This window comes from Nicrophorus vespilloides, unplaced genomic scaffold (genome assembly GCF_001412225.1).
Source record: "Nicrophorus vespilloides isolate i.1.1-1 unplaced genomic scaffold, Nicve_v1.0, whole genome shotgun sequence".
Taxonomy (NCBI): domain Eukaryota; kingdom Metazoa; phylum Arthropoda; class Insecta; order Coleoptera; family Silphidae; genus Nicrophorus; species Nicrophorus vespilloides.
The window spans coordinates 243032-258962 of record NW_017096093.1 but is presented as its reverse complement, the minus strand read 5'-3'; the positions used below and the strand labels follow the sequence as shown (position 1 = coordinate 258962).

The following is a 15931-nucleotide window of genomic DNA, read 5'->3' as shown; positions in this document are numbered from 1 at the left end:
AGAAAACCAACTTCGAATCCAAAGATCGTAGGACAGGCTTTCTCCAAGCGATTCAACGCTATGATGGGAAAAGTTCCGTCGAATAATTTCAACAAATTTATACATAAGGATTTGCATTCGATTGGTGATCTTATGGCACGTGGGCTGACCGTGCAATCTATTACTATTGAACACGTGCTACTCATTTATAAGAAAGATATTATGTTTGAGCAATGCATTTTGAGTCGGTTGGCTGATGCAGCGATTTGCATGTACTCCGGAGCAGTAGTTCTTTCTCGTACAACCAGGGGCATTGATTTCAATTCGGCAGATTCCAAGTTGCAGATTCTTTTAGCAAAAGTCTATTGCTCTGAAGCATTTAAAATGATTCTGCACAAAATGAATTGTATCCATATGGAACTTGTCGAGGCCAAATATAAGAATTTCAGTGATATCTTCAATATTATCTGTAAGATAAGGAAGTAATTGTGGTTTGTGTAACTTGTCTTTGATCTAAGATTAACACGATCAATTTGTATGAAAAATATATATACAGTATTAAAATTATTCATTTCCTATTAAATCTTGATTGTTTAATATATGTAGTCAATTAAGAAAACATGTTTTTTTACTTCTCTTTGATAATAATACAATATGTCATGAAACGATGTTATACATAATCTTAGTAGTTTTGTGAAACTTGTTTGACTTTTTTCTACAATTTTAATTAAATTTTGCAGAAATAATAATAATTTTAAGAATTATTTTAATTGAATAAATGAGGTACCATCATTGAAAATGGACTAACTTTAAGAAAATTAAAAAAAAATATAAGAAATTAAATTTTACAAAATGCAATATCTTAAACTTTTGCAATGAAGCGCATCAAAATAATCTGTTAATTGTATATAACTATTCTAAGAAGTAAGTACACTTTTTCATGACAATTTCGTAATTTCAATTGATTCAAACAACTACTTTAAATAAATTTATATATATATATTTAAAAATAATCAAAAAATCTCTATAAAACATAATATCAGCAGGACGTACGTTAATATTTCAAGAAAGCCTAAGACTTAATTTATTTTACAAATAATTCTATATAACCTTTTTGCTGTTGTAAAACAATCAACTTACTTCCTTCCTTATATAATTCATTTCCATCCAGGAATAACTTGAGGGGATTTTGTTTTTGATTAAATCACGTTTGGTCTGTCAATCAATTCTCTGTTTCACGAAGAACTGAAGTGCGGTTTTGTTTTTGTTTTTGATTAAATCACGTTTGGTCTGTCAATCAATTAACATTTATTATTTAAATTAATTATTTTTAAATAATATTCGAGAAACGTTCAAATATTACATTTTAAGTTTTATTTGTAAAATGTATTCGGCTGCTTGAAAGTAATCTATTCATTTAATGTCAGGAAGCTTTGTGCAATGGCCAATACCTCGCATAAAGCCAATACTGTTTGAAACCGCACAAATCGGAGTATTTAATTGAAATATGTATAGCATAAATTTAAATCAAATACTTATAATTTTGTATTCTTTTCTTAAAAAATATTTTCATTTTTCATTCATTAAATTAAGTTTGTTTTCAATCTAGACCGATCGAATACTGATAATGTTGAAATAATTTTTACGATTTCATAATTAATAAAAGAGAGATGTTACACTTAATAGTACCATAAAAAAAAAGCATTATTTAATTTAAAAAAGTATATTTTGGAAAAAAAATATATAATAGAAATTTGTATAGAATCATATTAATATGTTTGATAATATTACACATATGCAAATAATTTTCTACAAATAACATTTTTTTTATGTCGTGTAATTTTATATACAATCTGTTCATCAATGTGAACATTGAGAAAATTTAAGATCGCGGCTGACATTAGGTAGGTAATCTTTCCCGGTAGATAGTTACCATTATGATGATTTGATTTTAATTTGTTGGTTAGCTGTCGTCTTGTAGGTTAACTTCAGTAGTACATTGATGCTCTGCGATTCCACTATTTCCTTTGACTGTGAATCTGCTACTATCTTTAACACTGTCCATCGACTTGGCTGAAGGTCCATATGCTGAACCTCATTCATTTCACAGTGCATCTGTGATGAACGATGGCCCTATTGCTACAAGCACTGAGAGTGCTCACAAAGCGCCTGGCTTGTTGACCAGGATTTGAGCCTGTGACCACTGGCACGTGGGTAGGGCGACTTAACCATTCGGCTATTAGTCGCCCTACAAAATAACATCAGTTCGTCATATTTAATAAGGTTTATATGAATGTTTTCTCTGACCTTGGTAATTTTGTACCACAAGTCCAAAGTTGTTGCGTCTTCTTCCGTATGTACCATTCGACATGTACATAGCTCCATCGGCTATTGGACCATTCACAGTTTCCATGAATGTTCTGGAACATTCATTAATCCAATTAATCCAATGCCCTGGTATATGACATTTTCGGCAAAAATAATTTGCAGACATCTCCCTATTTCTTGGTGCAGTTGGTTAATTTGTAAAAAGTGGCTTAATTAACATCTACATGTATTATAATNNAGTCATCACCGCTCCATTTTTGTCAATCAATGTTTTAGGACGTTGTTTCTTAAAGCTACCGGTATTCTTGCATAGACAACACTGCTATTTTTCGTGATCTCGTTTGTGTTTCTTTGCATATCACTTTTTTGGTATCTGCATTCATCAATTGAATGTAGAAATTAAAATTTCGCGTTTTACATCTTCAACATATATGAAAGAATCATCAAAGTTCAATCTTTCAAATCTTTCATGAATGGTCTGGGAATTCCCGAACTGAAACATCATCAAAGTTCAATCTTTCAAATTCCTTTTCACAATTCAGCTTGTAGAAAATCGACATGATTAGGTTGTCTGAAAAACTCTGTTGGAAATTGTGATATGTAGATATATATTTGTATAAAAATATCTTAAGAAAATCTTACTTGAAGCAAATGTTATAATTTGATGGATTGCTGCTTCTGATGCAAATTGCAAACTGATAAATTGTGAATATTGTGTTCCTAAATATAAACAATTTTGTTTGCTCACATAGGCAAAGGTAAATTATAATAGTGTTATGAAGAAATGGTATAGAAAAGCATAATATTTATTGCACATATTCTTATTAACAGGTACAGATACGTGAAATTGAAATAAATATATGTAGAAGAAAAAACAGTATACAATAATAAAAATAAAATTCAACTACTTTAAAGGACTTGACTTTTTTCTACAAATTTAATTAAATTTCGTAGAAATAATAATAATTTTCAGAATTATTTTAATTGAATAAATTCGTGGTACCTCATTGTAAATGGACTAAATTTAAGAAAATAGATAAAACAATCGTCTTGGCAAGTTGAACGATATCTATATTTAATTGATGGTTGCAAATACCAAAGAAGGTAAGTGATATGTAAAAAATAAACACAAACGACAAATTTGTATTTTAGTTTCCAATATTATTTGTATGTTAAGAATTCTACGGTGACGACTCACAAAATTGAAGCAATCATCAAACAAAACCCTGCAAATAACATTTCTAAGAAATTAGTTTTTATGATAATGAATGTATATGTTAATTAAACAACTTTTTTACTTCTAGTAACCAAACTGCACAAAGAAATACCAGGGCATTGTCCATTACAGAATGCCGTTTAAGAGATATTCGGAAAGAAGTTGAGGGAGCCATGTACATGTGAAATAGAACATGTGGAAGAAAAGGCAACAATTTTGCACCTCGCACAATACAATATTACCAGGGCCAGGGAATAAATGCACTTAAACCTTATTATATTTAATATTTTGTCGAACAATGGTTCCTTTGTAAGCATTGACATGTATATATGTAATTTATTTCATTTTATTCATACAATTTGTATAATTATAAATTTATATATTTTTATAAATTAATAAGTACGTTAATATTTTAATAAACCTTTATCCTCAATTATATATCGAAAGTATTGACTACAACCTCTTTGCTTTAGTAAAATAATCAATCTATTTTGATATTATAATACATTTTTAATTTTAATGATTCCACTCTGGTTATGGTTATTCTCTAGTTTTTCAATTTTCTCGCTTCCCTATTCTAACTATAGTAGAACCTCGCTTAACGAACCTTTTTTAACGAGCAAAACAAATTGTTATAAAAAAATGACTCGCTTAACGAGCGATGTTTTGCAATACGAGTGACGAGAAGAAGAGAAGTCCTCGCTTGTGCGCCTGCTTCATCATTTTCTAAACATGTGTTCAGACACATTATGTGTATGCGTAATATATTTTGAATATATTAACCATCTTCGACTTTTTTCTCATCTTTGTTTATAGTGGACATTACTTTGCAAATATAATTTGTGTTTGCTGTAAAACAAAACAAAAATATTGTGTTCATTTTATTATACATATATCTATTATCTTTTCATTTATATGAAACTTGACTTACGATCATTTCGACTTACGTTTGAAATAGCAGAATCCGAGAAGCAACTAAATTCCTATAATCCGTAATTTTGTTCAATTTACTAAAAATATATAGAAATAGATTAATATGTAAGATTTTTATATGTTCCATTCTTCCATGTCTTTTTTAATTATTCGAAATAAAGTAGAAGTTTCCCCCGACTTACGAACTAGTTCCGTTCCAAAGGGTTATTCGTAAGTCAAATGTGTTCGTAAGTCAGGGGAATTTTAAAATATTCAAAATATACTTATTTTCCACACTTTATTATGGTTTTTACTTTTATCTATGTTAAATTCCATGTTACTGACTACATAAATTTGAAAACATAGATTAAAATAAACAAAATACTTACTTACAAATACATTTCAAAGTAGACATTGCAATTATTTAATAAAAAACGACAAAAAAACAAATGCAATAAACAGATTGTGCATCTTCCAAAAATATTATATTATATTAAAGAAATTATCAATTTTTGTTTGGACAGTTATTATATATCTCCTTGTAACAAGAATTTATAATTGTGTTCGTAAGTCCGGGATTTCGTAAATTGGGGGATACCTGTATATAGATTTTTAAATGCATACCTAAATAAGTTGTGGAGTATAGCTGATAGATGGCACTGCAGGATTGTGTAATTGCGGTAGATATTCGTAGATGGAGAGACGGGTTAGGAAAGTGGCTCGACATGTCCAAGCAGCGGCAAAACCGGAATCGAATTTGAATCATCCGTAATCGAGTTTCGGAATAGGTATGCTTTGGAGGTGAAGTGGCCGACTGGAAAGTGGATTAGTGGCCACAGCCAGAACCGAACAATGTGCATTAATCTTTAATCAACAATCTCCGGCTGGATGCGATGCGAAATTTTTGCCGCTTCCGGTTTTACTAATCCGAATTGTAATATAATTTTTAATTAATGCCTCACTAAATGGCAAAATGGAAATTGAAAAGTGGAGTTAATGCAATAAGAATTCCCAGTGCCGTTGTTATAACGAGGATATTGTTTTTACACGATTAATACGGAAGCTGAGCAAAAATGCTTCGTTTAAAATCTTAATTGCGTTCGGACGTGCTAATTGACTTTTGCCTCGCCAATTTCTTCTTTTATTTTCCATCCCTTTCGCACTTCAGAATCCTTAGTCTTTGCCTCTTTCTCTCCATTGCCTCATCCTCAACCCCTACCTCTCACACCTCTCTTTCAAGCGCTAAACGAGAACGCGCGAATTATGATCGAATTATTTTTATCATTTTATACTCTTGTTGCTCCTTCTCTTTTCCTCCCCAGGAATTTTTCATTTCTCCTCCATCAATCTCTCGTACTCACTTTCTGTCAGCATTAATTTAATATAGTCTTGATTAAAAACTAAGAGGGATGAATTAAAAGATGTGATGAATTCTGCAAGCGTTGATTGAAATCCATTTCCAATTCGCGTCTCATTTCCAAAGTGAGCGGAAATTGTCTCCGTTCTTATTTCGTTCGCGTACTACTAGAAACCGTTTTTCTCTGTCGCTTTGTTTTTTTTTTCATTTTTTTTCCCATTAAATTCTGAACGAGGTGCAATGAATTAGAAAAGTTAATAATTGCAATTAAAAACTGCATTTAAAAGAAAATGACATTTGAATGATTTATAAAAATAGAAAATAAGGTAAAGACCTCGTTTAGCACTTTCTTTGTTAGCGCTGATTCAATATAACGAAATTTACTCAAAGCCTAAAGTGTAAAGTTAATGATTTTAATATGATATGAATTTACATATAATAAACGTATTTTTAATAAAATTTTGAAAGAATATTTCAAGTAAATATTTAGAATGTAAATGTGTCATAATAAAATATAGAACAGTTTACTATTTATTATATAAATCAAAACAAAAATAAAACGAATGAAAAAAATATTAAGAAAATAAAAAATAATTAACTATTTAAAAGAGCCATTAAAATGGCTTTAACATTTTAAAAAATATCGATTATTTTTAACATTTATTTATAAATTAAAAAAAATTAACGATGTAAAAGCAAAAACTTTAAAAACGATGCAGCTTTCTAAAGCATTTTAGACTTTTATACTTTTTTATTATTTTAAAGTAAAAATGACATAATAACTAAGATATATGATGAAGTTGTTTTGCAAAAATAATTCGCAAAGTTTAGAGCTTGTGATTTCAACCTTAACGGTCTGCTGTACTCATGATGAAATCAATAACTACACGACACGTGAATTAGCAGAGATATTAAAAACATCCATAATCGTTTTTTGATGCTTGGTTCTTTCCCAAAAATAGTTGGAGTTAGACTGAATTGTATTACTCCTCTCGCAGTATTCACCAGACAGTGCACCTTCCGAATTCTACTTATTCTTCTACATAGTCTTCGCAAAATTCCATTAACTCCAAGAACATTTCATTTTCAGTTGATATAAAAAACCTAGAAAAGCTTTTTGAAGAAAAACTTTATTTATTGTGCTTGGTACAAACTCTCTTGAAGTTTAAGATGATGTTGAATTTTATTGAATAACAATATTATCAACAATTTTGTAGAAAGATATTTACCAGTTATTAACTTAAATTGTAAAGATATGTATAATAAACTATGAATCAATTTATGAGAAATATAATGGTGTATCTATTCTATGATACAACACAAAAATATGTGTCAGATGTACCTAGTACTCAAATTAAGACTCTAGACACATTGCTGTAAAAATATTATTATTTTATAAAAACTTAAAAAATTAAATCTATGTCAAAAAAACGAAAAATTAATGCCTAATGTAACATATTGAGTACTTTTTAATAAATCTATAAAAATAATGAATTCAGCGTTTTATTGTAATAAATATCTGTTATATTTTTGAATGTTCTTATTCAAATGCTGATTTATAAAACATTTCTGTTGCATTTTATTAAATAAAACATGATTAACCATGATATTTATTTATGAAAAAGTCTTAACCGGGAAATCCCGAGACAGAAAATTGCCGTGAAATGAATTTTGGAAAAATATATAATCTCGATATCCGTAAATTATCGTTCAATACTTGAGAAATTTTTAAATTGAAAATGGCACAAAAAATGTTTAAAATATATAGAGAGATTCGTAACGATAAGAATTGTGTTAAAAAAGCATTAATTGATCTAATACAATCCGGCACATTAGAAGTTATCTCTCATTTGATAGTAGCAGTCGGTAAGACAACTTATTTGACAGATGTTGAAATTTTCTCATGACAAAAGTTAATAAAATCGACAATGATCTATGAAGATATATTATTAGATAGACTTAGACAACATAGGGATAAACGAATTATGACTATATAGAAATATCTACATAATCCAGAAACTTATAAAGCTGGAGAAGATTTTTTTTCTGGTTCTTCAAAATCAGCCATGAATTCATTTACTGGATTTTTATTAAAACGATTTTTTTAAATTTATCGAATCTCGAGAATTACCGGGAATGCCCCAAACAGTTTTCTCATGTGCCGGGAGCACACTTGACATAGTGTGGATGCAGTGTAATATCAGTTTATTTTTTTTGGTTTACATGAGGGTTGGGAATGGTGCATTGAGTTTTCGTTTTAACAGAATTATTTTTCCATTAATACAAACCAATCTAAACAAATTTTCGATTGGAGCGGGGTGACGTCGAATTGGATTCCGTCGATGCGTTATTAAATTATGGCACCGTGCAGAAACAAAAAAAAATATAGGGCCCCGCACCGCATGGCATGGGCATCAAGCAACGAGACCCCCGGAGCAGAGGGATGCGAAATCCCCTCGGCCCCGCAAATCCACCCAAATGGTGGATGGGTGCGTGAGTGGGTGAGCGAGTAAAGAGCGTATAAAGAGCCTGAGTGTTTTGTTGTCCTGAAAAGCACCAAATGTCGACGACCCTCTATTGAATTGTCCCAACAAACCTAATTGCGTTCAAAAAATCATTACATCTCCGCCCGGGGTGGTAATGTCTCTATAATGTCTCTTTTATGATGCTCGTCCTCTCTCCCTCACTCTCTGCCCCTCTCACCCTGTCCTACACCCCTCAACCGACCATTGCGCCGCTTGCGATGTTACATAACTATCCATGTTTGATAAAACGCATTTATCAGTGCGAGGGGTGCCTCACGACGAGGGGGAGATCTTTACGCTTTAACTCCGCGCCCATTCATAAATTCACAAATGCAATAATGATACAAGAGTACAATAAACGGGAGAGAGGAAGAAAAAAAACAAACACTAACTTAATTGCTCGATATTATTTGTCATTCACCATTCATCGCCGTTATATTAATATACGTGACTTGATTGATACAGACTTAGTGACAACAGTTGTGACATATTTTGTATTTTTATAACTAAACTACTAGATTCCATAAAACATTTTACTGAACAGAATATAGTATAGAAAAATATTTCATATTTATTACTTTTAAGTACACATCCAATAAAGTTTATTTATTATAAATGTGTGTATGACCAAAAAATATATATTTTACAAAAAACTGTTTCTTTTTTGTTGTCTTTTAATGATGTGATCGACCATCATCAGTCAATAATTCGGGTTCTTTTATATGCAGTTCATTTTTTTAGTGATTGAATAGAATAATAGATGTATTCGCTCGAATGGGAAAACCCTTATGATGAGTTTAGTACAACGGTAAATGAGATAATGCTCCGAATATATAGGAGTATAATGTATATACCTGATGATGAAGATGTTTGGTGTTTGGAGCGAATTAGCCATTGTCGTGCCAACCCCAACGTGCAAACAAGGTGTACTTTTCAATGTAGGGCCAATTGTGTGCTCTTCGGCTCTCTCTGTCGCAGCTCGCAGAGGCGACGATCTGTTAATAATTGTCTCACACCTAACATACAAAAGCTCTGTTTGATACGGAATAATGTGTTAATGCTTGTGCACTGCGCGATACTTGAATGCCTGCCTCTATAGGTCTACTATGTCCTATGTCCTATGTCTATGGATAAAAGTCTGCGAAGGATAAAAGAATTAAAAGCTTTAGGTTTTAGGGCCGGTTTGTATCATTCAAACACAAAGTCATCAAGAACTTTCATATTAAAGGACCCCCATACAAAAGACAACCAACATATTTTCAAGCGTCATTGGAAATATTATAATCCGAATTTATTACACTTTTTTTATTGTCATCTTCAAAGAGATGATTTTTTTTTCGAACGCTTGGAACAAGAATATATAAAAAATTGAAATCATATACATTTTATTTATAATAAAAATGGATGAATGAAATGGAAAAATGGATTTGTAATAGTAAGTCTTGTTTTATATCAAATTTAATATAATTTTTAATCTTTGTGTTAATATAAACAAATAAATTACATTTTCTATACCTGAAATAATTTGAAACAAATATATTCATATCTCAATTAACAAATTGAGGTAAAAATTTATAGAAAGTTACTTCGTAAGATACAAAGTTAAATCCCATTTGATAATTTAAAATATAAGTAATAATTAATTTTCTCAATTTGTTTAAAAATAAAATCAAGATTTCTTTTTTGTATAAGTATATATTGGTATTTGTAATAAATTTTACTAAAATAAGAATGACGAAATAATCATAAATTTAAAAAGATCTATAATCTATATTAACCAAATACTTTGAATTACTATTTTTTTTTCAATAATAAATACGTAAACTTACTGTAGTTTGATTATATCAGCTACAAAATAATAAGTTTTAGCAATAAAAAAAATGCAAATAGTAAGCATTAAAGTTCGTTCATTAATATATAGTAATAATTTAATGAACGAATAGAATGCGTTCCTCGCAATAACTTCGTTCAGCAAAACTTTGTTTTCAATGGTAAAAAATACGATCCTTTGAAAAAAAAATATGAAACAATCTTTTCTTAAATAAACAGTCAACTTCATACGAAGTGAAATCTTATAGTTTGTGTTTTTTCTTTCATTTAACAATTTGTACTAAAAGAAAAGAACTTTTCCATGTAATTCAAGCATCTATTCAATCATTTGTTGTTAACACGTTTTCTGCATGATCTTTTTAATTTGTTTGTTTTTATTGTTAACATGACTTTTCCACTGAACAAAACTTCATATTCTGCATTCAAAAAAAATATAATATAGTTTTCTTCTAAATTTAATTGAACCATCTGGATAACCCAATTTATAGTTTATTGGAAGTAGTGCAACTTTCCACCATAGACATATTTTCAACAATATTGTCAATTGTCAACATAGTTGTTATGTTGACAATTGCGAATAATTGCAAATTTCGTTATATTGAAGCTTTGTTATGAGATGACGTTACTGTATAATTATTATTTAGTAGTTTTTGTGTTTTTCATTAAAATAAAGTCCGATTGTAACAAAATGGTTTGGATATATTAATATTACATACTGAATTTATAACAACGATTTTATATGGTATTACTTAATACTTTTTTATGCGTTACTCATTAGTGAATGAACGATAGATACGTCGCTAGTATTCAGGTTGGCAATATAGCAGTATTGAAGTATAGATGAAGAATAGAACGCACAAAAGGCTTAATCCCAAAATTATACCGTGATCGAATTATGGTCATGACAATGATTGGTCCAAACCGCACCCAATATGTCGAACACATCAAACAAAAATAATCATCAATGCATCATACACATACGCACACGAGAATATTACACCGGTTACCCTGCGTATATGTGCATGTATGTGAGTGAGTGAGTGTGTCTGGTATATAAAAAGCAATTAATTTTTGTTTGTGTTGCATGTAAATGGACGTTATTGATTTACGCTATAAAATATTAAATGCTTTTTAATAACATTTTTAATATGCGGAATTTAATTTCGTAATATTTTTCAGCCAGCCGAAAAACACTGGCGCGCACCATCAAAACCCCACCTCCACAATCGCCGCAAACCCTCGATTTTAAATCATCCCCCCGAATCCGCATTTTCCGCACCTCGTTCAACGACCACCCTCCCTCTCCCCCGAATGGTGTATCAAAGTCAACCCCTCATAATTAGTTTATCCCAATTTACTCTGGAAAAAAAATCAACAAAACTACGTTTTCCATCATTTACTATTCTATTTTTCATATATGGCAAAGTTTCGGTGAGTGAAACAAAGGACGAAAAGGCTGTTTCGAATATTATTCCCGAGCCGTCCGCGGTAGTCAATTCAATCAACGCACCAGTTTTTACCCTCAAAAACGATAAAGAAAAAATTAAGGCACGAACAGAAAAAAACGTACAGGAAATATGCGATTTATTTTCGGTAACGATAAAAAAGAAAGCAACAACTGTATATGTGTAGTATGTGAAAGAGAAACATGCGTTTCCGGTTCTTTTGATTCGCTTTACTAACATTGCCCTATTATTAATCGGTTTCATTTTCGAAACTTTTCTACATCGAGTTTGTATCAGGATATTTGTTTTGTTTCAATTGAAAAAGTTTGTTAGTAATAGAAAAATATATAATATTTACACAACCATTTGATTATGACGATTATAAAACATAATCACATAAACCAAGTGAATTCAAATACTTATGTAATAATTTAAAACAAAATCTAATATCAATTAGAAAAAAGTTAGTTACCAATAAGATAAATACAACTAACTAGTTGATTAGAAGTATACATCAGAATCCAATACAAACCTAAAAATATAGTTAGGCCTCATTTATTGCGTATATGTTCCTAAAAGACAAACGCTATACAAATAACTTTGAACGAGGCTTACATTAATATAGTACTATTTTTAACATTTACATATTCGAAGTTTACATATTCATTAGTCAAGAATTTAATATTTCAAGGTAGCTCATTGTATTGGGATATACATCTAGTTTTAATTCGAAAAATTTAATGTTATGAATAAGAAATCCCTATTATTTGATTACGTAGACAAATTACAAACATTTGAAAATAAATGGAAATATGTGTCGTTTTATTACTCGCGAATCAAAGATATAAACCATTTGCAGTATTTTCGAGACGTATTTTGTTAACACAAGTGTCAAGTCTACAAAATTAACGTTATAATATGACGGAGTCGTCAGAAAAATACTGGGCGGATATATCCGCCGCTTGTGAGCAGATTCAATTTGAAAAATTGCATGTTATAAGTAAATCAACCTCAGCTTCAATATTACTTTGTAATTTCAGTTAAAAATTAAAAATAATAAATAATAAAACAATGCATATTTAAACTAGTTTAACTAATGTCTAAAAAATTGTATTAAATAATTGAATACCTACTTATGGTTTGTAGTTTTGTCGATTTATAAATAATAAAGTGAAAAAGATAAATGTGTAATATAGAAGCAATAATGTATTTTCAAGATGGGGTAGTTCAATAATCATCGATAAATGAATATTAAAACTTATTTAATCAATAAATGAGTATTAAGCAATTGAACACTCATTTAACAATAAATGTCTAAATATTTTATATTTCTTTCATTTTGTTAGTAAATTGTTTAATTTGTGCTATTAGTATGTTGTTATTCGTTCAATATTATTTCTCTATTGTTAGCAAACGAACTAATAGTGTAATATATTAGGAATACATAACAGTATTTTATCAGTAAAATTAATTAATGTTTTACCAATGTAATAACCAGGACAGAAAGACCAATGGTCAATAGTCCTTTCTAGCAGATCAATTTGTTTTGCTTTACTTTCTTGCTATATTATATATGTAGTATGATTTGTTACAATAAATGTTATTACTATTGTAATAACCAATATAGCTATTCTTTCATAAAAACAAATGTCTAAAATTGCATGTGTTGTTTTGTAATTATGATAGATGACGACCAAATGTAGTTTGAAAAACAGAGCATAATGATTAAATTTAAACAATATTCTGTATGTATATTATAATCACCCAACAATAGTAAAAATAACATATTTGTATTAATTCTAAACAAATTTACATTATAGAGCGTTTTTATGTTGGATGAATCATTAGACTAATTAAAGTATAGTATCTTATACATTCTTATACTCAAATTGTTTATATATAATACATAATTGAATAACTATTAATATTTTTTTAGTAAAAAAAATATATTTAAAAAAAAAAATCAAAATCATTGAAACAATATATGATTTACTTAAGTTGTCAGTTATTAATTATGAAATCTAAACTTGCCCATAATGTGTTCAAAAAAATTTAAATGACTGATGAAGAATTTATGATTGTTTAAGTTTAAATTAAAATTGTTTTTTGGTTGGATAATTTATTTTACAGAATGTCCTTTTTTGCACAATTTTTTGTCAATCATAATGTATTCTCCTGGCGGAAAGATCTTCAATCAGTATGTTAAATATAAATATTTCATTTGACATGTACTTAATATTTTTATTGTTCTTTTTTGGGAAAGTTAATAATTAATATACATAAAATTCTATTATGTGTTTAACAAAATGTTGTAATTACTAACATTGACTTTTTGACAAAGAAGTATACATTTAATTTGCTTTCTTTTAATATTCAATTAGTTTATCTATATATTGTTCATATTTGATACCAGTATATTATTAACGCACGTAAAGTAACGTAATTACGTAACTTTCCCAGCATTAATGTTTGGACAATGCGTGTCGTGAGATAATGGTAATCGTTATGAGGATTAGGTAGTAAAGGAAACACAATGTCAAGCACATGTGTGTTATACAACAACAGGATTGGCAGAAAAAAGGTGCGAAATGAAGAGAAACGAGGTGCTTTGGGCTTTGTTGCAAGACCGCAGTATCTGGTCCTGGGTGTTGTTATGTATGCGTGTGTAAACAATGGAAGAACGAGGCGCCGATTAGACCCCGGGGGGCAGTTTGTGTCCCTAAACTAGTTATGCCCTTATTTCGTTACACGTCGAACCAACCCCTCATGTGTTAGGATCACCCTTAATATCGCATCCCATTTTAAGCACTAAACATTTCCTCAATCTTGTACACTCTAATTAAAGCAGAAATTGTAATAACATCCCCGTTATACATGACAACAAATACGTTCTCGTTTTAAGCAATAACTCTGATTGTGCTATTATGGAAAATCTTTAATTAATTGTGAATTTTGCAATAATTCATACTTATTTTCAAATTCATCATACTTATTTTCAAATTCATCATACTTATATTTGATAATCATCAATTTTAAGATAATAATGATATAAAATTATGTCAATTAGATTAAAAGATAAAAATTGAAAACATGATATTATATTCAATCATATCCAATTACTAACAAAATATTTACTTTACAATTATTTTTAGTTTTTTAATTATGTTTTATAATGTTTATGTTAATAAAATATAAATTTTAATTCAGTAAAGTTAGTGTATTCAAGCTTCTGTATTTATTAAAAATTTAATTCCATTCTTCCAATTCTTTAGGTTTACAAATTTTTACAAAATGCTTTCATATTTTAATTATTATAATTATATGGGAATAACTTTGCCTTTTTTTAATACTTTATATTTGTTAAGAATTGGGGGAAATTATTAGGCAGAAAATGTTTTCAACAATACAATTATGTGCCATAAATTGATAATAATTTTAAAGCAAGAATTCTTTAAAATTTACCATATTGTTGCGAATGCATCTGTCCGAAAGAAATCAATCAAGTTAATCCCATCCATTTTCTGACTGCACACGAACATCCAAATCTAATATAGATATACACCTCGATAACGGACCACGCACATCTGGTCCATCGATTTTTCAGAAAAGAATTCGAAATTTTCTTCAGAAGCTTATGCTGTTTGTTGTTGTTAACAGGGAGTGGCCATTCTGCACATCCGGCAAATATTTCCATAAGATGTGCAGGGCGGAGGACACGGGCCAAGTCACAGCGGGTGTCCATCCTATCCCACAATGGTAACAACGATCTTAAGCCGTCTTTCTGCATCAAGATCCGACAGAGATACCGTAAACACGTGAAATGTAATACAGTTTCTTGTGCTCTTTTCAGCGCCCCCTGAAAGAATGAAACAACCGCATTGTTGCTTGTTGTTTGCGGTCTTCCGCATGTTTGTACCCCACAATGACCTCTTCGGTTCTTCCCCGTTCTTCGGAGGCGTGAATGGGAATGTTATGGGTATTGCTTCGTGAGCCCTTGTTAGCACCTCTCCAGAATACAATTTATTGTTCTGATTGTATATTTTTCTGTTTGAGCGTATATAAAAAAAGGGAGAATGCGTGAGCTAGAACATAATGAAATCTGTTCTTTCATTGAGCTGCTACGAGGTGAGAGGGATGAGTCTTCGCACTAGACTTTCCGCATCGTCGACTAATCTCATCCAATGAGATGCTGAAACCTCATAAAACTCTTAGAAGAAAGTTTTCTTCAATGGAGTAGAATATATTAGAAGCCTATTTTACAACATAATAATGTAATGGAATAAACTTCAATGGGACACAATGAACTGTATACAAATTACCTTTGTACAAAGATAGATAC

General features: G+C 29.9%; 1 protein-coding gene across 1 annotated transcript in view; it reads left to right on the top strand.

The window, feature by feature from the left end:
• LOC108569494 (very long-chain specific acyl-CoA dehydrogenase, mitochondrial-like) overlaps positions 1-15582 on the top strand; it is a 16684-nt gene extending 1102 nt beyond the window's left edge. The window contains exons 2-4 of the mRNA XM_017931064.1: positions 3-448; positions 15250-15399; positions 15443-15582. Coding sequence (XP_017786553.1) covers positions 3-448; positions 15250-15399; positions 15443-15582 — 736 coding nt within the window. The remainder of the gene's footprint in view (positions 1-2; positions 449-15249; positions 15400-15442) is intronic.
• The last annotated feature ends 349 nt before the right edge of the window (positions 15583-15931 follow it).